A 27,134-nucleotide genomic window follows, 5' to 3' on the forward strand; every position below is an offset into this window, starting at 1 on the left:
CAGGCAATTAATGTAAATAACGGAAATTCAGAGGATATATATTAAATGTTATCCGCCGATCAAAGTTGTGGTCGAAGCAACATCAACTCTGCAAGTCTCAAAAGGCCACATTGTGAGGGATAAAGAACCAGATCAGATACACCAAAGATGTCCAAAATTGGCAAAAGCATTGACATCATTTCCTAGGTGACCGGAATCGAGAGAAGACAGACCCTTCTATAAAAACTACCACGGTGAATTGCGTCACTTCAAAATCTATCAAAAGACTGAGATACGGAATAGAGTTGTACAATCTAGTTCATTTGAAAGATCTAGTTCAATAGTTCAGCTCTTTTAACTGAACTAGTTCAGTAATCTAGTTCATAGTTCACAACACTGACGACGGCGTAACTTTATGTATATGTATATGAACGACGTGTTGAACTAGATTGTGAATCGTTCGTTCGTTTAACGTACGGTCGCCGACTGATTATAGTTCAGTGAACTATTGAACTATAATGAACTATATCGACTGATCTAGTTCATACGCTCTATTCAATGGATCGTTCAATTGAACTAGTTCGTTCATGAACTATACAACTCTAATACGGAAGGGTACCACTCGCACAGACAGCTACAAAACTAACCAAAGCCATAAGACATTGTATTCTCGGCCGGATCTTTCAAAACTTTCTCAGTTTGTCTATGACGGAACTAAAAGAATTTTATGTTTATGATCATCATATTTGGTTGGGCTTAAGTTGAATGTTTTCATTAAGCTCGGATCGGGACCAAATTTATTTCACAGGTAGGTCTCGTCACCCTGATCACAACTATGTATAACATTTATTGCGGAAGTCCATACTTCCCGAGATATGGCCCTCTGAAGTTCCGAAAATTCCCGACTATTTAGACAAAAATGTATGATTTTAAAGGAAATTTTGTTCCCGTTCCCTAGATTTGCACCTGTCCATAGGATAAAGTCTTAAATCCCCGGCCGAAGGCCGGCTATTTAGAGAAACTTTTGTGATTTTAAAGAAAATTTGGTCCCCGTTCCCTAGATTTGCACCTGTCCATAGGAGAAAGTCTTAAATCCCGGCCGAAGGCCGGCTATTTAGAAAAATTTTTGTGATTTTAAAGAAAATTTGGTTCCCGTTCCCTAGATTTGCATCTGTCCATAGGAGAAAGTCTTAAATCCCCGGCCGAAGGCCGGCTATTTAGAAAAAATGTATGATTTTAAGGAAAATTTTGTTGCCGTTCCCTAGATTTGCACCTGTCCATAGAAAAAGTCATAAATCCTCGGCCGAAGACGGTCTATTTATAATAAAATGTATAAATATTATAGTATATTCCTTAAGCTTTACAGTAGGATCCATATTATCATTATCCGTTCAAAAATAGCGAAGTTACATACAAAGGAATATTCGGAACTTCAGAGGCCCATATCTCGGGAAGTATGGACTTCCGCAATAAATGTTATATATATTTGTGATCTGGGTGACGAGACCTACCTGTGAAAAAAATTTGGTCCCGATCAGAACTTAATGAAAACATTCAACTTGCTCCGCAGGCCATAAGATGATGTAGTAATGAAAAATTAAAAATTAAAAAAATTGTGCCGATTTCGGAGCGAATGCCGGAAATAAATTTCACATCCGAATTTCCCAAGGATCCGATTTCGCTCCGAAATTATGTCAACCACATCATACAACTTTCGTTAAGATATCTTTCCGAATTTTGTTCCAATGTCGGAACGTCAAGAATTTTGTTCCGATGTCGGAACGATTGATTTGCTGGGTAGATGGTTGATGAACTAGTGGTTCTCAATCTTCCTACTGGTGGAGGAGTCACTGTAATTCTTCCTTTATAAAGTAGCAAATTCTAGTGTGATGAATAGACTGCGGAATCCTATGCAAATGCATATATGGTTAGGATGGTCGTAGAGAAAATCTGATTAGACAGAAACTCGGTTTATTAAAAAATAAAACGAATTAGGCCCAGAAATTTTTGCATATTTTGCATATTCTGCATATCGTGCATATTTTGACATATTTGTACATATCTGCATAAAAAGAACATATGCAAAACCATATGCAAAAATATATTCAAGGATTTGTGGTCTAAATATCCTACCAAAATGGCTGAAATTTGGTATTAAGTCTTCGTTAGGGGTATGAAACTTTACAACTGAAATCTGTCCGCATAGGTCCAAGTCTTCATATAGGCCCCATAGAACGGTACCTACCGATAATCGGTATTTTGAAAGTTGTAGCTTCAATATCCCACCGAAATGACTGAAAACTGGTATTTAGTCTTCGTTGGGGGTATAAAACACTCCACCTGAAATTTGTCCGCATAGGTCCACGTCTTCATATAGCCCCCATAGAATGGGACCTCCCGATTTTCGGTATTTTGAAGGTTGTGGCTTCAATATCCCACCGAAATGACTAAAATTTGGTATTTGGGTTTGCGTTGGGGGTATAAAACTTCCTACCAGAAATTTCTCGGTATAGGCCCACGTCTTCATATAGACCCCATAGAACGGTACCTACCGATATTCGGTATTTTGAAAATTGTAGCCTTAATATCCCACCGAAATGACTGAAAATTGGTATTTAGTCTTCGTTGTGGGTATAAAACTTTCCACCTGAAATTTGTCGGTATAGGTTCACGTCTTCACATAGCCCCCATAGAACGGTACCTCAGGATTTCTGGTATTTTGAAGGATGTGCGGTATTAAGTCTTCGTTGGGGGTATAAAACTTTCCAACTGAAATTTATCGGTATTGGTCTACGTCTTCATATAGCCCCCATAGAACAGTACCTCCCGATTTCTGGCATTTTGAAGGATGTGCCCTCAATATCCCTCCAAAAATGCTGAAATTCGGTATTAAGTCTTCGTTGGGGGTATAAAACTTTCCACCTAAAATTTGTCGGCTTAGGTTCAGGCCTTCATATAGCCCCCATAGAACGATACCTCCCGATTTTCGGTATTTTGAAGGTTGTGGCTGTGGTTATACATTTCTCTATTTTATTGACTTGTCTGAAGAGAATTTTTAACAGAACAAGTAAAAAAGTATCCGTCGGCTTTGCCGACAGAGATATACCCTCAGCCTGTATATATTTTCCCAAAAAACGTATGTATTTAAGGGTTTTTAAAAATTTTGGGCATTTGAAACGACAAAAATGTTCCTTAGGATTAGAGATCAAACGTTTTGCGGAGGAGATACTAAAAGGAATGGATGTACATTGACCATTATGGAAGTGGATCTCCAGCCACTACATATGATGCCATAGGGGGTTTTTCGGGATGTTTGCTCAAGAAGAATGGACTTGCCTCTGAAAAATGTTTACCATCCCAATTGAGGCAGCGAATGCAAGTTGCTTCAATAAAAATCAAAGTGATTCGATAGCAGGTCTTAAAGTGAACTTATCCGAAATTTAGCGTGTGAGGTACAGAATAGAGTGGACAAATATAATCCATATTTGAACCTGATCTAAATCTAATAGATATATTAGGATGTGTAAAGTATGGACCAATTCGGCCACTCCCTTCAAGAGTTATTGTATGAACAAATTTTCCGAACATTTGTGAACTTTTGTGGGGGAGGTAACTGAAGAAGTGGACCGATATGGCTTATCTTCAAACATAAACTATGTTTGGGCCAAATATTAATAAGGCCAAATTTTGGACCGAATCGGCAGATCCGTTCGAGAGTTATCTTGCGCTCCAACCACCTCACATGGTGTCATGGGGTTTTTTTGCAATTTTCAGGCTACTTTCTCAGGAAGTATGGACTTGCCCCTGAAAAAACTTGTACCGTCGTATGGAGGGCACTGAATACAAGTTGCTAAAACAAAAATCAGAGCGATTCGAGAGATGGCCCTAAACTGAACTTTTCCAAAATGTTGTGTGGGAGGTACCCGAAGGAGTGGACCGATTGAGTCTATATTGAAATATTATCTAAGTCTGGTACACATTTTGCGATGGGCAAAGTATGGACCAAATCGGTTACTCCCTTCAAGGGTTATCGTACGCACAAATTTCCGAACATTTTCAAACTTTTGCGGGGGAGGTACCGGAATGAGTGGACCAATATAATCCATCTTTGAAAATGAACTAAGTTTGGACAAAATATTACGAAAGCCAAATTTTGGACCGAATCGGTAGATTCGTTCGAGAGTTATCTTGCGCTCCAACCACTAACACGGTGTAATAGGGTTTTTTGTAACTTTCAGGCCCATTTTCTCAGAAAGTATGGACTTGCCCCTAATGAAACTTACAGCGTCGTATAGAAGAAAGCGAATACAACATGCGTAAACAAAAATCAAAGCGATTCGAGACCAGGTTCTAAACTGAACTTTTCCGAAATTTTGTGTGGGAGGAACCTGAAGGAGTGGACCGATTGAGTCCATATTGGAACCTCATCTAAGTTTGGTAGAAATTACATGATGTGCAAAGTATGGACCAAATCGGTTATTCCCTACAAGAGATATCGTGCGCACAAGTTTTGCGACAATATTTGAACATTTGTGGGGGAGGTACCTGAAGGAGTGGATCTATATGGCCCATCTTCGAACTTAAATCGAATCTGGACAAAATATTTCGATACCCAAAATTTGAACCGAATCAGTTCTTCCGTTCGAGAGTTATCGTGCGCTCCAGCCAGCCAGACAGACAGACGGACGGACATTGCTCAATCAACTCCAAATTGTCTGAAACACATTTCGTCCAAACATACTTGGTGTCTAAAGCCATTATTTCGATGAGGCACGTTTTTGGTCGTATCAAAGTGTTAATACCCTCTTTAGCCTAAAGGCTGAGGGTATAAAAATTGTACACATAGACATTTTTGTACCTATTATTGAAATATTTGTTGCATAAGAAAATATGTAAAATGCATAAATTTTGCATATGCAAAAATTTATGCATTTTGCATAATTTTGCATATGTCATATGTTTCGATTGCAATGTAATCAGAAGCCAAAAATATGCCCAGTCCCAAAATTTGACATGAATCGGACCAAAAATAGGGGTGGCATAAAATTCCGCTGTCTAGTGATGAACCATTAAGGATCTGTTCCTTGTTAGGTACTCTATCAACTTTCCTTTTCCCCACATTCCCCCCTTCTGCTTCTTATTTATTTTCTGGACGATCACATTGGACTACTGCAACAATGGCTGCTACACACTATATATATTTCTCGTAGTAATCGGGGTCCCAAGATAAACATTTCAGCGGTATTCACTCATTGTGGTAGATTTACAACTCTTGTTAATGTACTATATGTACCAGGGTTTTTTACAACGAAGTGTGAATGTCTTTTTTGTGAATATCGTAAGCAAATCAAAGCATCTTAACGTCGTCGTAAGTCTATCTTTTAGTTTCAGTTTTATTACACTTTTTTCGTATAAATTTGTTTTTTCGTGGCCTCCATTCTTTTATTTTTCCCATTTTTCTACCACAAAACAAAACTTCGACATAAAATAAAACTCACAACCAAGTGGCGGCAAAACAATCAGCTGTTCTACAAGGGTGTGTAAAGTACAGTGCAATGATAACAAGGCTTTTAGGTCGAGTAAATGAACAACCCAGTGGTAAATTAAACTTTCATGTATTTTGTTGTTGTGGTATTGTAAACTGTTGTAGATCTACAATATTAACAAGATGTACAAGATCTACAATGTCACTTTAGCAACATGAGTGAATACCGCTAATGTACTGGTGTTAAAGTTATAGACAAGACCCATATCTCGGCAATTATGGACTTCCCCCGAGAAAGTTATACATTGTTGTGATCAGGGTCCCAAGGGCTCTACCTATGATAAATATGTCAGTCCGATCCCAAAGGTGTCCCTAAACGAGACTTGTTCCGGTGCATTGGCAACCCTGTATAGATGGGATAAATACCGATCCATAGGTAGGTAAAATTAAGTAAAATTAAAGTAAAAGGGAAAGCATAACAAATATTTACAAAACAGAATACACTAAATGCAAATAAACTGAAAAAATGATTAAACTAAAAAAAAATATTATAATAAATAAAATAATAATAATTGCACTTGCACATGCACTTACATAATACGTAAACATACTCAACAAAGAAATTACATACTCAACAAAAAAAAATACATAAATAAATACTTTAAATTTTACATCTAATTACATTACCTCTATTGCACCAGCGCCACTGCCGAAGCTGAAAACTGGTGCTGATGGAGTTGCGCCGAATTGAAAAGGTTTCGTTGCATTTAGCGACTGTTTTGTTGTGTGTCAACATTTATGGCAAAAGAACAACACGATGACGAACACGCACAAACATACATACATATAACCAACAATAGAATCCCAATGGTCAATAGAGGGTTAAGTTTTTTTTTTTTTTTTTTTTTTGAGAGGGAACGTAACAGACGACATTGTTTTGTTGAACGGACGATGATGGACCAGACGACCGACCACGATGTGATCCACGGAGACATTACCAATTTTCACCGTTTCAATTTCAAAATACCAATTTTGTTTTCAAAATTTTAACAAGTCCCCACAAGTATACAATATAATTTTCAGCGAGAGAATGTTACGCGTAACAAAAAATTAAAGAGAGGGGGAAAAAGAGAGAAGAAAAGTAAAGAAAATTTAGTTTCGAACTACAACTACTTTTAAAATGTACATAGTTTTGTTTTATAAACAATACATAATAATAACAATATAGATAACATACATAATACTACAATACGAATACAATATATGTATGGTATATTGTATAAATATTATTGGTTCAAACATACCTCTGATGATCCGGTAAAATTAAATGTGGGCGTAGCTGTAGTACCACCAAAATTGAATGCTGGCTTTGTGGCATTTGCCGTTGAACCGAAATTAAATCCTCCCTAGAAGTGAAAAAAAAGAATATTAGATCGAAGGTAAATAAGATCGAAGGTAAATAAGAAATAAACAAGTAAAAAAGTATCAGTCGGCTATGCCGACAGAGATATACCCTCAGCCAATGTGAAGTGAAACTTTCACCTACGGACAGATCGAATGTATTTAAGATCTTTTCAGAATTTTGTGACCCTTTTTGGACATTTGAACTTGCCGACAAACATGTGGATTAGGAATTAACACAAATGTTAAACTTTTGTGGGGGAGGTACCCTTAGGGAGGACCGATATGGGCCATTTTAGAAGTTAAAATAAATTTTGGCAAAATATTAGGAGATCCAAAGTTAGGACCAAATTGGTTGCACCATTCAAGTGATATCGTCCTAGAATTTTAGTGGCATTTTTTAAATATTGGGGAGAAGTACCGGAATTTGGGGACCGGTATTGCCCCATGAAACTAAGTTTGGATAAAATATGACGAAGACCAAATGTTGCATCAAATCGGTGGAACAGTTCGAGAGCCACATATGGTGACATAGGGCTTTTTATACTTTTAGGGATGTTTTCCTAAGAAATATGGACTTGCCCCTGAAAAAACTTTTACCGTCGTAATGGAGGTAGCGAAAGCAAATCGCTTCAACAAAAATCAAAGTGATTCGAGAGCAGGTCTTAAAGTGAACTTATGCGAAATTTTGTGTGGGAGGTACCCAAAGAATTGCACAAATATAGTCCATATTCGAACCTGATCTATATCTGGTAGATATATTAGGATGTGCAGAGTATGGATTACATCAGTCACTCCCTTCAAGAGTTATAGTGCGCAAAATTTTTCGGAACATTTTTGAAGTTTTGTGGGGGAGGTACCTGAAGGAGTGGACCGATATAGCCCATCTTCGAATTTAAACTATGTATTGATCAAATATTACGAAGGCCAAATTTTGGACCGAATCGACGGATCCGTTCGAGAGTTATCTTGCGTTCCAACCACTACACAAGGCCATTTTCTCAGGAAGTATGGACTTGCCCCTGATGAAACTTGTACCGTCGTGTGGAGGGAAGTGAATACAAGTTGATGCAACAAAAATCAAAGCGATTCGAGAGTAGGTCATAAACTGAACTTATCCCAAATTTTGTGTGGGAGGTACCCGAAGGAGTGGGCCGATTGAGTCCATATTGGAACCTCATCGAAGTCTGGTAGAAAATTCACGATGTGTAAAGTATGGACCAAATCGGTTACTTCCTTCAAGAGATATCGTGAGCACAAATCTTCCGAACATTTTCGAACTTTTGTGGGTGAGGTACCGGAAGGAGTGGACCCATATAATCCATCTTCGAACTTGAACTAAGTTTGGACCAAATATTAGAAAGCCAAATTTTGCACCGAATCGGAAGATCCGTTCTAGAGTTATCTTGAGCTCCAACCACTGCACACGGTGTCATAGGGGTTTTTTGTAACTTTCAGGCTATTTTCTCAGGAAGTATGGACTTGCCCCCGATGAAACTTATAGCACCGTATGGGGGACAGGGGCTAAAAGTTCCTACAACAAAAAGCGATTCGAAAGCAGGTCCTAAACTGCACTTTTCCGAAATTTTGTGTGGGAGGTACCCGAAGGAGTGGACCGATTCAGTGAAACTTGTACCTTCGTATGGGGGACAGTGAGTACAAGTTGCTACAATAAAAACCAAAGCGATTCGAAAGCAGGTCCTAAACTGCACTTTTCTGAAATTTTGTGTGGGAGGTACCCGAAGGAGTGGACCGATTGAGTCCATATTGGAACCTCGCCTAAGTTTGGACAAAATATTACGAAAGCCAAATTTAGAACCGATTCGGTTGCTCCGTTCGAGAGTTATCGTGCGCTCCAGCCAGCAGGACAGACAGACGGACGGACATGGCTAGATCGACTCCAAATTGTCTGAAACCCATTTCGTCCAAACATACTTGGGGTCTAAAACCATTATTTCGATGAGGCACATTTTCATCGTATCAAAGTGTATATACCCTCCTTAGCCTAAAGGCTGAGGGTATAAAAAGAAGACCTTCCTTCATTTAGTGACCTATTAAAAACCTTTCTTCATGAAGGAACCTATTGAAGATCTTGCATCAATAGGAGACATTGCAGATTTTCCTTTAATAGAGGACCTTTTGAAGACCTTTCTTCAATAGGGGACTTATTGGAGATCATCCTTCAATAGGAGACCTATTGACGATCTTCCTTCAATAGAAGACCTATTGACGATCTTCCTTCAATAGGCGATCTATTGAAGATCTTCTTCTTACAATAGGGGACCTATGGCAAATCTTCCTTCAATAGGAGACCCATTGAAGATCTACCTTCGATAGGGGGGCCTATTTAAGATCATTCTTCAATAGGGGACTATTGAAGATCTTCATTCGAGAGGTGACCTATTGATGATTTTCCTGCAACAGAGAAACTATTGATAATCTTCCTTCAATGGAGGAACTATTGAAAATCTTCCTTCAATAGGGGAGCTATTGAAAATCTTCCATCAATAAGAGATCTATGGAAGATCTTCCTTCAATAGGGGTCGTATTGAAGATCTTCCTTCAATAGAGGAAGATTTTCGTTAATAGGAGACCTATTGAAGATCTACATTCTATAGGAGACGTATTAAAGATTTTCCTTCAATTGAAGATCTACCTTCAATAGGAGACCTATTGAAGATTTTCCTTCAATAGGGGACACACTGACGATTTTCCTTCAACAGGGGACCTATTAAAAATCTTTCTTCAATAGGGGACCTATAGAAGTTCTTCCTTCAATAGCGGACCTCTTGATTATTTTTCTCCAAAGTGGACCTATTGAAGATCTTTCCTTATAGGGCACTTAATAAAAATCTTTCTTTTTCTTCAAGGTCATGGTGGTATATTATTCAAAAGTCCTCTCCTCAAGGATATCGATGGAAGGTCTTTTATCAAGAGACTTATTATAATTTATTTCACTCTCTTTCTCTATCTCTCTCACTATTACTTTTCTCTCTCTCTCTCCCTATTTCATTTCTCTCATCTACTTACACTTGTATTCTGTTGCTGCTGCTGTTGTTGTTGCTGTGTTGACTGTGCTGAAAAATTGAACGCTGGTTCGGGTTTCTTGATTTCCGTTGTATTTGCCGCCGCTGCTCCAAAGCCACCAAATGTAGCTGAACCGGTTACAGCTGTACTACCAAATGTTGGTGTGGCACTTGTCGATGATGCAGAACCGCCAAATGGTGATGATCCAAAGGCTGGGGCTGGTGTTGCTGCACTACCACTAGGATTTGCACCAAATAAACTGGTGGTGGCAGGTGCGGGTGCAGAATTGACAGCAAACAGATTAGTGCTGGTGTTGTTTGTTGAGGTCGCTGCAGCAGCTGCTGCACCAAAAACAGGTGGTGGATTTGTGTTTGGCGTTGTAGTGGAACCACCAATTGGATTACCAAATATCGATGTGGTCTGCTGTTGATTTGAACTATTTGCTGCACTACCAAATGCACCAAATACCGATGATGTGGTTTGTTTAGTCTGATCAGTGGTATTGCTATTTGCAGCTGCTGCTGGTGAAGACGCTGATGAACCGAAAACAAAACTTGTTTTAGGCCATGTAGTACCACCCGCTGTAGCGGGAGCAGCGCTGTTTGCCGCAGAGGAAGCATTTGCAGTTTCTGTGGTTGAGGATGGATTTGATCCAAAGACAAAAGGTTTTGCTGCACCCGTTGCCCCACTGTTGCTACTAGTATTGGCGGCCACACTACCGAACACAGGGGCAATGGGTTTATTTCCACCAAATGAACCAAAGACATTTGTTGTTGTCGAAGCTTGGCTTGTTGTTGCGGAAGCATTTCCACTACCAAATGAACCAAATGTTGGCGTGTTGGTGGTGGTGGAGGAACTAACCGTGGTTGAGTTATTGGCAGGATTTGCAGCAGGCAAGGAACCAAATGTTGGTGTCGCACTAGCAGTTGAACCTGAAGTACCACCAAATGAGCCAAATACATTTGTTGTTGTTGTGGCACCGGCAGGTTTTGTACTTGAATTTAGAGATGTTGAGGAGGCAGCTGTGGCGGCTGGTGAGGGTGTTGCTGCTGCTGCCGCTGAACCGAAAAGTGTTTTACCACCACCAAGAGCAGGTGCAGGTGTATTTGAATTGCTGCTGCTGCTACCAAAAGTGAAACCTCCAAAACCACTGGGAGCCGGCATTTTTTGACTAGCTGTGGAATCGCCACCAGTGCCTGATGCTGTAGTTGTTGATGATGATCCAAAGCTAAACATTGGTTTAACGGCCGCAGTTGTTGTCGCCGCCGATGACAATGTTGTAGATGTCGGAGTTGCTGCTGCTGCTGTTGTTGTACTGGCAGGTTTGGAGCTTGAACCAAACACAAATCCAGTTGTGGGTGTGGTTGTTGTTGAAGACACAGCTGATGTGGTGGGTGCCTTAAAGGCGGCAAATCCTTCTGTTGTGGATTTACATTCCTTTTCGCCGCTGTCGGATTTCTTTGTTAAATTACCAAAACTAAAGCCTTGTGTTGTTGAAGAAGCAGCTGTGGAGCTACCAAAACTAAATGTTGGCGCCGGCGCTGTTGCTCCTGTCGTTGTTGTTGTTGCAGATAATGAAGTAGAAGATGGTAGTAGGGTGGTGGTGCTGGTGGTGGCGGAAGTTGAGGAACCCACGGCTGGTTGCAAATTAAATTTGACACTTGGTGAACTGGTCGCTGCTGCGGGAACAGTGCTAGATGTTGATGTTGTGGTTGGCTTAAGACCAAACGAAAAACCAGATGTGGAGAACGTTGTAGCCGTTGAAGTAGAAACCTCGGACTTTTTCGTGGTATCAATGGCGGTAGTGCTGCTGGAGGTGGTGGTGCTTGGTGGTGTAGCACCAAACTTAAAACCTGCCACTGCTGTTGTAGAACTTGAAGACACAGATGATTTAGTTGTTGTCTTTGCAGTATCTGTTTCATCTTTTTTACTTTCTTGTCCTGCTCCAAAGCCAAATGTGGTTGTTGTTGTTGGCTTGATACCAAATTGAAACCCGCCGCTGGCTGGTAGTGTGTTACTTGATTTAGTAGTTGCGGCTGTGACTGCAATTCCGCTAGTCTTATCATCCTTTCTTAGTTCCTCTTCCTTTGGAGCATTGGCGTTTGGTCCAAAACCAAAGCTGAATTTAGCCGCTGCTGTTGCACCAAAGGTAAACTTTGTCGTTGACGTGGATGATGATGACGAGGAACTTTCGTTACTTGTCGAACCAGGCTTTGGTTGATCACAGCAAGCACATTTTGTACGCTCTGCATCATTGCGTGTCATGCAGGCATCGCATTCCCATTTTGAGGCTTTCTGTTGAGCTGCAAGGCTTTTAAAGCCAGCATCAGGAGCAGAGACCACAGGCGTGCTTGCGGTAATTTGTGGCGACGAAAATCCAAATTTAAATGAACTTGTGGATGAAGTGGCCAAGTTACTGCTACTACTACTGCTGCTGCTGCTGGAACCTGGTTTCTTTGTTTGACAGGCCACACATTCGTTGGCTTCACTTTTATTGCTAATCATACAGGTGGAGCATTCCCAGTTTCCAGACTTGGGCTTGAATGCATCACCAAAGGTGTTCTTAATTGCTGGTGGTGGTGGCATAGAAGACGAAGCTGGTGTTGTTCCACCCTTACGAGGAGTTTCACATGCCACACACTTGGCACTGGTGTCCTTGTTGCGTATCATACACATATCGCATTCCCATTCACTGGAGGATTTCTTGAATTGTTGGCCAAATGTGTTTGTCGACGATGATGACGACGTGTTGTTTGCTCCAAAACTGAATGTGGAAGTATTGGCTGTGGTCGTCGCTGTAGCAGTTGTTGCTCCCTTCCTGGGCGTTTCACAGGCCACACATTTACTTGCCGACTCTTTGTTTCTAATCATACACGTGTCGCATTCCCATTCATTGCTGGTCTTTTTAAATTGATTGCCAAATGTTTGGGATAAGGGTTTTGTTTCCGTAACTGTACTACTGCTGCTGCTGCTGGCCACTGTAAATGGTTTACTTAGTGCATCTAAACAGGATCCGCTTTTAAGTTGAGGTTGTTGTGGTTGTTGTTGTTGTATTGATTTTGTGGTTTTAGGTGTCATCGACAATGTGACATCTAGGGGAGGACTGAATTTATAGATATCAAGATTTGTGGGTGTAATATTTTGTGTTGGTGTATTTAACCCTTTAACGACCAGGGGTTCGGAAAATTTGAAATTAGTTTTTGTTGTGGTGTTGGAGTTAACGCCAGAGTTATTGTTGGGTTTAACATTTTCCTTCTTATCACCAGCTGTCACTGGGCTACCAAATGACGTGGGTGTATTGAAGTTTGTTGTTGTTGTAGTATTTGAAATTGGTTTTTTAATAAATGCATTTTGACTTGTGGCAATTGAGGATGGGGATTTCTTTTCCAATTCCTTGCCACCGGCGGTTGCCAATGATGTGGATGTAGTCGATGTTGTTGTTGTGGCCTTTGAGAAAGATATATCAAATTTGGGCACAGATTGCATAAGTGGAAATGCAATATTGGGTAAATTAACTGAAGGAGGCGGAGCTTCATCCAACAAGTCCTTTGAGGCGGCTGAAGCACGTGCAGTTGCTGTTACTTTGTTTTTAATTTTATTTGTATGTTTTTGCTGCTGTTGTTGCAGTTCCCCCCTTTGTTCACCTCCTTCACCAGTTGACGAAGCTTTCGAGTTATTATCTCTGCTCACTGTTGTTGTTGTCGCTGCTGCAGCTGCCGATGGTGGTAGTGTGTATTCTGTTGATTCAGCATTGTTGGTAGCTGTGGTGTTCCTTGCAATATTCCGAGCCCTTTCTGTGGTATTTTGTAGTTTCTTCATTTGCAGCAGTTGGGACATTGTTGGCACCTGCAACTCTTTTACCGGTGGCATTAGTCCACTACTGTTGTTACCCTTTACACAATTTGCATTACCCGATGGTTGTAAAATAACCGCCGGCCTTGAATAGGGTGTCCGTACCTGTGACAAACGCATTGCCCTTGACATATTCAAATCACTTTCATTGAGGCGACCCTTTGCTTGAGGTGGCATTTGTTGACCTGCAGCTGCATTTGTTTTAATATTACTAGCCATTTTCTTAGCCTCACTGAGAGGTGTGGCAAAATCACTAATTAAATCCAATATTCTCTTGGCGGTCGATGACATTTCTCCCATTTGCAGAGAGTTGGCTTGATTGGTGGCCAACGAAGTACTGGATGATGATAGTGTTGATGAAAGACTTGATGTTGGCCTAATTAGAGTGGGTGTTATACGTACAGCACTGGCGCCTGCACCGGCCGTATATTTATTATATGCTGCAGCACCACCATAAGTTGTCTTTCCCTTATAGAATGGTGAAAAGGTGTTGAGTAGACGGCTGTCACTTAATGCCGAGGTGCTGCCATAGATGGAGGCATTAAATTGTCGACGATTTAAGGATGTCAAAGATAATGTAGAGGTATTTAATTGATTTGACATGCCGCTAGTGTGGTGGCCGCCTTGGCCACCAGCAGCGGTGTTGAATAATGATTTTCTACCCTCGAGATGTGAATAGAAATTCAAACCATTACCAAATGATGAAGTTCTGCTGCTGTTGCGTGTTGTTCCACCACCACCACCACCAGTTCCCAACATATTGAATAGTCCAGTTGTGTTGCGTTCTTTTGTTTTGATTTTCGACATTTCGCCTACACCACTTTCTCCACTTTCCGAGGCGCTGTCCAAAAGAATTGCTTCGTTTTCTTCGGGTATATCATCACCACCACCACCACAACCAGAAGAACCATTGATGTGTTGCCGTTGTCTTTTCAACTTTTTGTGTAATTCGTTTGTTTCCTCATTAAATTGACCATTATGCTTAAGCAAACTCTTTTCGCACAGATCATTGTTGGCGTCATCATCATCGCCATCATCTCCTCTTTGCCTTTCGCATTGTTCATCGGCATCTTTTACTTCATGTATGGTAGTTGATGTACGTCTCGGAGGAACACCACCAACAATTGAGGTGGATAGTGTTTCTGATGTTGTTGTTGTTTTTATACCGCCTGCCAATGATTGTCGTTTCAAATGGCTTACAGTGGCCATAATACGCTCTGCTCCTCCCAAACGTGATGCGGAAGATGACGACATGGATGATGGTATATTTAAACTTCTGCGTGAGCTAAAGGTGAAGAAAAGAAAAGGAATTAGTTTATGGAAGAAATGTGGAGCAGTAAGGGTTATGTAAAGGTTATCTACTTGGTCTTCAATACAAGAATATCATCAAATTATGATCCATAGAAGGAGGCAATTAAATTGAATTTTATAAAAAACAAGTAAAAAAGTATCAATCGGCATTGCCGACAGAGATATACCCTCAGCCAATGTGAAGCGAAACTTTCACCTCCGGACGGATCGAATGTATTTAAGGTCTCTTCAGAATTTTGTGGCCCTTTTTGGACATTTGAACTTGCCGACAAAAATATGGATTAGGAATTAACTTCACTAAGACACAAATGTTGAACTTTTGTAGGGCACGTACCCTTGGGGAGGACCGATATGGACCATTTTAGAAGTTAAACTAAATTTTGATAAAATATTTGAGATCCAAAGTTTGGACCAAATTGGTTGCCCCATTGTGATATCGTCCTAGCATTTTAGTGATATTTTTAAATATTGGGGAGAAGTACCGAAAGTTGTGGACCGGTATTGCCCATGATATAATATGACGTCTTCAAATGTAGGACCAAATCGGTTGAACAGTTCGAGAGTTATCAGGCTGTTTTCCCAAGAAATATGGACTTGCCCCATAAAACTTTTACCGTCGTAATGGAGGTAGCGAATGCAAATAGCTTCAACAAAAACCAAAGTGATTCGAGAGCAGGTCCAAAAGTGAACTTATCCAAAATTTTGTGTGAGAGGTACCAGAAGGAGTAGACAAATATAGTCCATATTCGAACTTGATCTATATCTGGTAGATATATTAGGATGTGCAAAGTATAGATTACATCGGTCACTCCCTTCAAGAGTTATCGTGCGCAAAATTTTTCCGAACATTTTGGAAGTTTTGTGGGGGAGGTACCTGAAAGAGTGGACCAATATAGCCCATCTTCGAATTTAAACTATGTTTTGATAAAATATTTCGAAGGCCAAATTTTGGACCGAATCGCCAGATCCTTTCGAGAGTTATCTTGCGCTCCAACCACAGCACAAGGTGTCATAGGGGCTTTTGGCACCTTTCCGGTCATTTTCTCAGGAAGTATGGACTTGCCCCTGATGAAACTTGTACCGTCGTATGGGGGGAAGTGAATACCACTTGTTGCAACAAAAATCAAAGCGATTCGAGAGCAGGTCCTAAACTGAACTTATCCGAAATTTTGTGTGGGAGGTACCCGATCTAAATCTGGTAGATATATTAGGATGTGTAAAGTATAGACCGATTCGGCCACTCCCTTCAAGATTTACCGTACGAAAAAATTTTCCGCACATTTTTGAACTTTTGTGGGGGAGGTACCTGATGGAGTGGACCGTTACGGCTTATCTTCAAACTTAAACTATGTTTGGACAAAATATTACTAAGGCCAAATTTTCAACCGAAATGGCAAAGTTATCTTGCGCTCCAACCACTTCACACGGCGTCGTAGGGGGTTTTTGCAACTTTCAGGCTATTTTCTCAGCAAGTATGGACTTGCCCCTGATGAAACTTGTACCGTTGTATGGAAGGCAGTGAATACAAGTTGCTAAAACAAAATTCAAATCGATTCGAGAGATGGCCCTAAACTGAACTTTTCCGAAATTTTGTGTTTGGAGGTACCCGAAGGAGTGCACCGATTGGATCCATATTGAAACCTTATCCAAGTATAGTACACATTTCACGATGGGCAAAGTATGGACCAAATCGGTTACTCCCTTCAAGAGTTATAGTGCGCAAAAATTTTCCGAACATTTCGAACTTTTGTGGGGGAGGTACCCGAAAGGAGTGGACCGATATAGCCCATCTTGGAACTTTAACTAAGTTTGGGCAAAATATTACGAAAGCCAAAATTTAAACCGAATCGGTTCATCCGTTCGAGAGTTATCTTGCGCTCCAACCACTTCACACGGCGTCGTAGGGGGTTTTTGCAAATTTCAGGCTATTTTCTCAGCAAGTATGGACTTGCGCCTGATGAAACTTGTGCCGTTGTATGGAGGGCAGTGAATACAAGTTGCTAAAACAAAAATCAAAGCGATTCCAGAGATGGCCCTAAACTGAACTTTTCCGAAATTTTGTGAGGGAGGTACCCGAAGGAGTGCACCGATTGGGCCCATATTCAAACCTTATCCAAGTATAGTACACATTTCACGATGGGCAAAGTATGGACCAAATCGGTTACTCCCTTCAAGAGTTTTTTTTTCGAACTTTTGGGGGGGAGGTACCGAAAGGAGTGGATCGATATAGCCCATTTTCGAACTTAAACTAAGTTTGAGCAAAATATTACGAAAGCCATTAAACCGAATCGGTTGCTCCGTTCGAGAGTTATCGTGCGCACCAGCCTGCCAGACAGACAGACGGACGGACATGGCTAAATCAACTCCAAATTGTCTGAAACACATGTCGTCCAAACATACTTGGGGTCTAAAACCATTATTTCGATGAGGCACATTTTGCCCGTATGAAAGTGTATATACCCTTTCTAGACTAAAGGCTGAGGGTATAAAAAGGTGGGATTGTTGACATTTTAAAGGAACGAGTCTAGCTTAGGGGGTACCACAAATAGAGAAAAATATCCAATATATAAGAAAATTGTGTTCCCATTCCCGAGATTTGCACCTGCCCATAGGAGAAAGTCTTAAATCCCGACTGAAGGACGGTTATTGAGAGAAAAATATCTAATTTAAAAGAAAATTTCGTTCCCATTCACGAGATTTGCACCTGTCCATAGGAGAAGTCTTAAATCCCGTTAGGGCCTTTGTGGATCTTTTGAGGCCCATATCTCGGGAAGTATACATTTCCGCAACAAATGCAATGCATGGTTGGAATCGGGATAAAAAGCACTATCTGTGGTAATTTTTTCATAATTTTCTGCGTTGGGTCGGTAATGGAAAGGATTTCCCGGTTTTTCGTTTCCTTCTATTTGAGAATACCAAAAAAGAAAAAAAAACAATTCTATGTATGAAGATCATCCAATAGCCTTCTACGTAAGAAGACCATCCACTAGCCTTCTATGTAAAAATATCATCAAATGGTGTACAAGTCTTTCAAATTGTCATCTATGCAAACAAATTGACTTATATGTTAGAAGACCACACGAATGGCCAAAAGTTCCTGTTCTTACCTTATACCCGTACGAGCATAAACATTCGATTGACTAATGATTTTATCTTCAGCTTCATTAGGTGGATTCGATACTAAATCAATAATATTGGTATTGATTTTTGGCGTTGCATTGCCAGTCTCTCGTTCATGCTGGCCAAAATTATAGGCTGGTTCTTTTTTACTTTGATTGGCGTATAAATTCATATGGGTGAAACGTTGATAGGATGAACGTGAAACGCCGCTGGAACCAATTAAACCACCACCAATTGAATTACGAGAATATGAACTGCTTGTTACGGCTGGTGTAGATGATACCAATGGACGTCGTGGTGCAATAAGAGATGTATCTCTTACCTTAAGGTAGAGGAAACAAAATGATTAGCATTAAGGAAGATAAAAAATATATCAAAAAAACTTACATCAACATTGAGGCGACTTCTTTTAGCCGGCGGTTGTCGATCATGTGTTGTTTTGGCTGTTGACGTCCTTGTTGTTGTTGTTGCTGCTGCTCCTGCATAATCTTCTTCACTATTTTGACTTTCATCGTCATCATCTTCCTCACCTTCGCCCTCCTCATCTTCCGCCTCTGAATGTTCATCTTGTTCATATTCATCTTCATCGAATTCAAAACGTCGCCTTCTACGGGCCTTATTACCGGAGGAGGATATACTACCGTTTAATTCATCATTACGTCCTCCTCCTCCTTTGGTTGATGGTGAAAACCATTTTGATAGACGATTTGGTAATATGCTGGATACTCGGGATTTGACTTTTCCAATTATTGACTAGAGAGAAAGAGATAAAAGTAAGAGGGGCATTAATGGAAGAAGATGGAATTTACATAGTTAATAATAAAAATCAAATTATTACACAGTGTAACAAAATATTGGTGAGTGGGAAACTTCTCATGGTTAGAAGAAAAACCTTTGATGGGAATGAACCAGAAAAAGCTGAGAATAAAAATAAGTCCAGATAATGCCTGTGAAGTTATATTGGAAATTATATTATAAAAATTAATTTTTAGCAAAGGCGCAAACCATTCACAGGGTGACTCAGAGAAAACATATTTAACTAAAATTGGAGAACAAATTTGATCGCAAATTATAATTTATGGTCATAACTATTAAAATAACGGTAAAGTATAAACAATTCTGAACAAAATGAATGAAGGAGGCATAAATACGTGTTTAATATATATCAAAGAGCTGTATTGAAAAAGACACTGAACAGAACAGCCCATTGTGCCAAAACTATAAAAGATGGGCGGACGAAACTTGGCTTAAATTAAAGGTCTCTTGAATAGCTATCAGCCAATATATAGATTTTATCCGAAATCAATTTCAGAGATCTGCATTTTTGCGATCTACCTTGGGCCCACCTATGAAATATATATACTGTTCCAAAACTATAAAAGATGGGCGGACGAAACTTGGCTTAAATTAAAGGCCTCTTGAATAGCTATCAGCCCATATATAGGTTTTATCCGAAATCAATTTCAGAGATCTGCGTTTTGCGATTTACCTTAGGGCCCACCTATGAAAAAGACACTAAACAGAACAGCCCATTGTGCAAAAACTATAAAAGATGGGCGGACGAAACTTGGCTTAAATTAAAGGCCTCTTGAATAGCTATCAGCCAATATATAGATTTTATCCGAAATCAATTTCAGAGATCTGCGTTTTGCGATTTACCTTAGGGCCCACCTATGAAAAAGACACTAAACAGAACAGCCCATTGTGCAAAAACTATAAAAGATGGGCGGACGAAACTTGGCTTAAATTAAAGGCCTCTTGAATAGCTATCAGCCCATATATAGGTTTTATCCGAAATCAATTCCAGATATCTGCATTTTGCGATTTACCTTGGGCCCACCTCTGAAATATACACTTGACATAATAGCCCACTGTGCCAAAACTATAAAAGATGGGCGGACGAAACTTGGCTTAAATTAAAGGCCTCTTGAATAGCTATCAGCCCATATATAGGTTTTATCCGAAATCAATTTCAGATATCTGCATTTTGCGATTTACCTTGGGCCCACCTCTGAAATATACACTTGACATAATAGCCCACTGTGCCAAAACTATAAAAGATGGGCGGACGAAACTTGGCTTAAATTAAAGGCCTCTTGAATAGCTATCAGCCCATATATAGGTTTTATCCGAAATCAATTTCAGAGATCTGCATTTTTGCGATCTACCTTGGGCCCACCTATGAAAAAGACACTAAACAGAACAGCCCATTGTGCAAAAACTATAAAAGATGGGCGGACGAAACTTGGCTTAAATTAAAGGCCTCTTGAATAGCTATCAGCCCATATATAGGTTTTATCCGAAATCAATTTCTGAGATCTGCATTTTTGCGATCTACCTTGGGCCCACCTATGAAAAAGACACTAAACAGAACAGCCCATTGTGCAAAAACTATAAAAGATGGGCGGACGAAACTTGGCTTAAATTAAAGGCCTCTTGAATAGCTATCAGCCCATATATAGGTTTTATCCGAAATCAATTTCAGAGATCTGCATTTTGCGATCTACCTTTTGCCCACCTATGAAATATATACTGAACATAATAGCCCACTGTTCCAAAACTATAAAAGATGGGCGGACGAAACTTGGCTTAAATTAAAGGCCTCTTGAATAGCTATCAGCCCATATATAGGTTTTATCCGAAATCAATTTCAGAGATCTGCATTTTTGCGATCTACCTTGGGCCCACCTATGAAAAAGACACTAAACAGAACAGCCCATTGTGCAACAACTATAAAAGATGGGCGGACGAAACTTGGCTTAAATTAAAGGCCTCTTGAATAGCTATCAGCCAATATATAGATTTTATCCGAAATCAATTTCAGAGATCTGCGTTTTGCGATTTACCTTAGGGCCCACCTATGAAAAAGACACTAAACAGAACAGCCCATTGTGCAAAAACTATAAAAGATGGGCGGACGAAACTTGGCTTAAATTAAAGGCCTCTTGAATAGCTATCAGCCAATATATAGATTTTATCCGAAATCAATTTCAGAGATCTGCGTTTTGCGATTTACCTTAGGGCCCACCTATGAAAAAGACACTAAACAGAACAGCCCATTGTGCAAAAACTATAAAAGATGGGCGGACGAAACATGGCTTAAATTAAAGGCCTCTTGAATAGCTATCAGCCCATATATAGGTTTTATCCGAAATCAATTCCAGATATCTGCATTTTGCGATTTACCTTGGGCCCACCTCTGAAATATACACTTGACATAATAGCCCACTGTGCCAAAACTATAAAAGATGGGCGGACGAAACTTGGCTTAAATTAAAGGCCTCTTGAATAGCTATCAGCCAATATATAGATTTTATCCGAAATCAATTTCAGAGATCTGCGTTTTGCGATCTACCTTGGGCCCACCTATGAAAAAGACACTAAACAGAACAGCCCATTGTGCAAAAACTATAAAAGATGGGCGGACGAAACTTGGCTTAAATTAAAGGCCTCTTGAATAGCTATCAGCCCATATATAGGTTTTATCCGAAATCAATTTCTGAGATCTGCATTTTTGCGATCTACCTTGGGCCCACCTATGAAAAAGACACTAAACAGAACAGCCCATTGTGCAAAAACTATAAAAGATGGGCGGACGAAACTTGGCTTAAATTAAAGGCCTCTTGAATAGCTATCAGCCCATATATAGGTTTTATCCGAAATCAATTTCAGAGATCTGCATTTTGCGATCTACCTTGGGCCCACCTATGAAATATATACTGAACATAATAGCCCACTGTTCCAAAACTATAAAAGATGGGCGGACGAAACTTGGCTTAAATTAAAGGCCTCTTGAATAGCTATCAGCCCATATATAGGTTTTATCCGAAATCAATTTCAGAGATCTGCATTTTTGCGATCTACCTTGGGCCCACCTATGAAAAAGACACTAAACAGAACAGCCCATTGTGCAAAAACTATAAAAGATGGGCGGACGAAACTTGGCTTAAATTAAAGGCCTCTTGAATAGCTATCAGCCAATATATAGATTTTATCCGAAATCAATTTCAGAGATCTGCGTTTTGCGATTTACCTTAGGGCCCACCTATGAAAAAGACACTAAACAGAACAGCCCATTGTGCAAAAACTATAAAAGATGGGCGGACGAAACTTGGCTTAAATTAAAGGCCTCTTGAATAGCTATCAGCCCATATATAGGTTTTATCCGAAATCAATTTCAGATATCTGCATTTTGCGATTTACCTTGGGCCCACCTCTGAAATATACACTTGACATAATAGCCCACTGTGCCAAAACTATAAAAGATGGGCGGACGAAACTTGGCTTAAATTAAAGGCCTCTTGAATAGCTATCAGCCAATATATAGATTTTATCCGAAATCAATTTCAGAGATCTGCGTTTTGCGATTTACCTTAGGGCCCACCTATGAAAAAGACACTAAACAGAACAGCCCATTGTGCAAAAAGGTAAATTGGGCATAAGGTAAATCGCAAAATGCAGATCTCTGAAATTGATTTCGGATAAAATCTATATATTGGCTGATAGCTATTCAAGAGGCCTTTAATTTAAGCCAAGTTTCGTCCGCCCATCTTTTATAGTTTTTGCACAATGGGCTGTTCTGTTTAGTGTCTTTTTCATAGGTGGGCCCAAGGTAGATCGCAAAAATGCAGATCTCTGAAATTGATTTCGGATAAAATCTATATATTGGCTGATAGCTATTCAAGAGGCCTTTAATTTAAGCCAAGTTTCGTCCGCCCATCTTTTATAGTTTTTGCACAATGGGCTGTTCTGTTTAGTGTCTTTTTCATAGGTGGGCCCAAGGTAGATCGCAAAAATGCAGATCTCAGAAATTGATTTCGGATAAAACCTATATATGGGCTGATAGCTATTCAAGAGGCCTTTAATTTAAGCCAAGTTTCGTCCGCCCATCTTTTATAGTTTTTGCACAATGGGCTGTTCTGTTCAGTGTCTTTTTCAATACAGCTCTTTGATATATATTAAACACGTATTTATGCCTCCTTCATTCATTTTGTTCAGAATTGTTTATACTTTACCGTTATTTTAATAGTTATGACCATAAATTATAATTTGCGATTCAATTTGTTCTCCAATTTTAGTTAAATATGTTTTCTCTGAGTCACCCTGTGAATGGTTTGCGCCTTTGCTAAAAATTAATTTTTCCAATACAATTTCCAATATAACTTCACAGGCATGTCCAGATAATGAGTCGTAATTTATATCCTCCACAAATGGTAGGACTTGAGCCGGAAATGGAAACCTCATAGCCTAAAAGAATTTAATTGGCAGTTGTGATAGTTGTTCGTAGAGAGTTTCCGTAATATTTCTGAAGCTTTCATGGAAAGCCTTAATGTCGTTTAGGGGCACCTCTCGGATCGGGCTGAAATTTTTACATTAAATAGTCCTTGGCATCCTGAATACAACGATATATAATTTTCCTGGAGGAAGTCCATACTTCCCGAGATATGGGTCTTGACATTTTACATTTCTAACGTGGGCAATATGTTTATAGGAGAATGCATTAAATTCCGGTTCAAAGCCGGCTACTTAGGAAACTTTAAATTTACAAAAAAAGTTTTGTTTCCGTAGCCCACTTTTGTCATTGTCCATAGAAGAAAGTCTTAAATCCCCGGCCGAAGGCCGGCTACTTAAGAACACTTTCAATTTAAAAGAGAGTTTTGATCGCGTAGCCCACTTTTGTCATTGCCCATAGAAGATAATCTTAAGAACACTTAAGATACTTAAGAACACTTTCAATTTAAAAGAGAGTTTTGATCGTGTAGCCCAATAATAACTTAATAAATTATTATTAGAAAATGTAATTACCATTTTTAATTAATGGCGGCATTGGAAAGTACGTCCGTGCGGAGTTATTTTTTTTTCTTCCTTTTTTTCTCTCCCATCGGACGCCTCCCCAGGTGGTGGATAGGGGAACGCTCATCAGATATGGCGGGTACCGCAGAAATAAAATATGCGGGGCGAACCAAAAGAAAAAAATGGAAAATGGCAGCGTCTGACCAAAGGATTGGCGGCAGCAAACAGCGTCTGAACTCCAGGAGGAGCGGCTGAATACGGAGACGGAAAACTCTAAACCCTTCAGAAGGCCTCGGCAAACCACTGAAGTATAATGCCTAGAAAAATCATACAATTACAATGAATACAGAAAATAACCTACGGCCCTCAGTCTCCGGCAATCAGAGGGTGCTAAGAATCCCCGGAGGTAAAACCAAAACCAGACTTAGAATAGGAACTTGGAATGTGAGAAGTCTTTATGAGCTTGGAAAACTAGACAACACCATAAGCGAAATGGGAAGACTACAAATTGATATCCTGGGTATCAGTGAAACGTGGTGGGTGGAGGATGCGGAATTTATTTCCCAGAACGTAAAAATTTATCATTCCGGAAATAGAGAGGGAATTCATAGAAAGGGCGTTGCTATTATAGTAAAAAGCCACATAGCGACCCGTGTCACTGGATATGTTCCAATTTCTGATAGGGCGATGATGATAAAAATATCTGCAAAACCAATAAACATGAACATAATACAAGTATATGCACCTACAAGTGATAGCGATAATGATGAATTGGAAAAGTTTTATTACGACGTTGAAAATTTATTAAAGATGACAAAACCACACGATATTACAATAATCCAGGGAGATTTTAATGCTAAAGTTGGGCAAGAAGAAACAACCGGAATCACCGGAAAATTTGGCTTAGGACAACGGAATGAAAGAGGAGAACGACTAATACAATTCTGTCAAGAACACAGTTTTAAGGTTGCTAATACTATGTTTCGCCTCCATCCAAGACGACTTTACACCTGGAAATCGCCACAAGACAATAACAGAAACATTGTTAGAAACCAAATTGACTACATTTTAATAAATAGGCGATATTCCTCCTGCATAAATAAATGTTCTACGTATCCAGGAGCTGATGTTCCCTCGGACCATAATCTTCTGTTAGTGAAATTACAGATAAAGCTAACTACTATCCGAAAGAAAACACCAAAGCGAAGAGTTAACATTCAAAAATTAAACGATCCTTCCACTAAACAATCCATGAAAGATCACCTTAATGCAGGACTACAACATATTGATGGAGATGATGTCGAGACCTTATGGAACAATGTAAAAAATTCCATAAATACTATAACCAGCAATATCCTTGGAACCACAACATCTAAAAGAGAGGACACATGGATGACCGACGAGATACGCGCACTTCGCATAGAAAGGAGCAAACATAAGAATTCAAACTATGAAAGATATTGGGAAATTAATCAAGAAATAAAAGTCGCAACTCGTGCCGCAAAAAATGCGCAATTAAACAAACAGTGCCAGGAAATTGAAAGACTCCAAATCTTACATGACGATTTCAATCTCCACAAAAAGTTAAAAGAGGCATCTGGAATATATTCAAAAAGATCATCTACATTTATTTTCGATGAGAATAATACAGCCATATATGAAACTGCAGAAAAGAAAAAACACTGGGAAAAATATGTTAGAAGTCTTTTCACAGATACCGCAAGAACCGAAATGCATAGCACTGATGGAGAAGCCAATTTTGGGGGAAGACGCATTACAGAAAGCGAATTAGATGTGGCCATAAATTCAATGAAAAACAACAAAGCTACCGGGCCGGATGAAGTCCCATCTGAATTACTTAAATTACTAGATGGAAGAAATACACAACTATTGTTGAAGTTATACAACCAAATTTATGAAACAGGACAATACCCTCAAGATTGGCTAAAATCTACGTTTATTATGATTCCCAAGAAAAACAATGCGAAGACGTGCGGAGATTATAGATTGATATGCCTTATGAGTCATGCCCTAAAAATATTTTTAAAGATAATACATAGGCGCATATACCCAATATGTGAAACACATATGGGGAAAACGCAATTTGGTTTCAAGGAAGGCATGGGAACTCGAGAGGCCCTACTTAGTTTGAATGTACTCATACAAAACTGCCGCGATGTACAAAAAGATGTCTACGTATGTTTTGTCGACTACGAAAAGGCATTCGACACGGTCAACCACCACAAATTAATGGAAATTTTGATTTCAATTGGGTTAGAGGATAGCGACATAAAATGCATCAGAAACCTATACTGGCAACAGACCGCAAACATTCAAGTAGATGGTGAAATTACTGGAAATGTTCCAATTTCAAAAGGTGTAAGGCAGGGGTGCATCCTATCGCCCCTTCTGTTTAATCTGTACTCTCAAAAAATATTTGAGGAGTCAATATGTGGGAAAAATATCGGAATAAGAATAAACAACACAATTATAAACAATATTCGTTATGCCGACGACACCACCCTAATTGCAAGCAGCCTCGCAGGACTACAAAAACTAATAGATGCTCTTGAACATGCAAGTACGTCATATGCCTTAAAAATTAATATAAAAAAGACAAAGTTCATGATTATAAGTAGAAGAGGCGTCGAATCCAATACTCTTTTAAGCATCAATGGTACTCCAATAGAAAGAGTCTCAACATTCAAATATCTCGGAGTTCAAATTAATGAAACCTGGGATCCATCAATGGAAATAAAATGTCGAATTGAAATGGCAAGAAACTCTTTTTTTAAGTATCGAAAAATATTAACGAGCCATGACATAACTCTGGAAACAAAAAAACGATTTGTTAAATGCTACATATGGTCAGTACTATTATACTCGGCAGAAACATGGACACTAAAAGCAGCAGACGAGAGAAGACTGCACTCGTTTGAGATTTGGATATACCGACGGATCTTAAAGATATCCTGGATAGATCACATTTCAAATAATGAAGTACTGAGGCGAATGAATACCGAAAGTCAAATGATCAGAATGATAAAAACGAGAAAAACTGCTTATTTGGGACATCTTATGAGAAACAGAAAATATAATCTCCTCCAAGCTATCATAAGATCCAAAATAGAAGGACGCCGTCCGAGAGGGAGACGAGAAATAACAT

General features: G+C 39.5%; 1 protein-coding gene across 4 annotated transcripts in view; it reads right to left on the minus strand.

Moving 5' to 3' along the window:
- The window catches only part of Nup153 (nucleoporin 153), a 34,602-nt gene that overhangs the window by 4,527 nt on the left and 2,941 nt on the right, over positions 1-27,134 (minus strand). For 2 of the 4 annotated variants that reach the window (XM_073976685.1, XM_073976686.1), the window contains 5 exons: positions 18,563-18,928; positions 18,163-18,497; positions 9,896-15,029; positions 6,769-6,870; positions 6,152-6,238 (listed from right to left, as the gene is read on the minus strand). In XM_073976685.1, the coding sequence (XP_073832786.1) occupies positions 6,152-6,238; positions 6,769-6,870; positions 9,896-15,029; positions 18,163-18,497; positions 18,563-18,928 (6,024 nt within the window). The remainder of the gene's footprint in view (positions 1-6,151; positions 6,239-6,768; positions 6,871-9,895; positions 15,030-18,162; positions 18,498-18,562; positions 18,929-27,134) is intronic. The other 2 variants (XM_073976687.1, XM_073976688.1) reach the window with 1 other exon arrangement.

This window comes from Musca autumnalis, unplaced genomic scaffold, assembly GCF_047663935.1.
Source record: "Musca autumnalis isolate F117 unplaced genomic scaffold, ASM4766393v1 scaffold_3, whole genome shotgun sequence".
Classification (NCBI taxonomy): Eukaryota; Metazoa; Arthropoda; class Insecta; order Diptera; family Muscidae; genus Musca; species Musca autumnalis.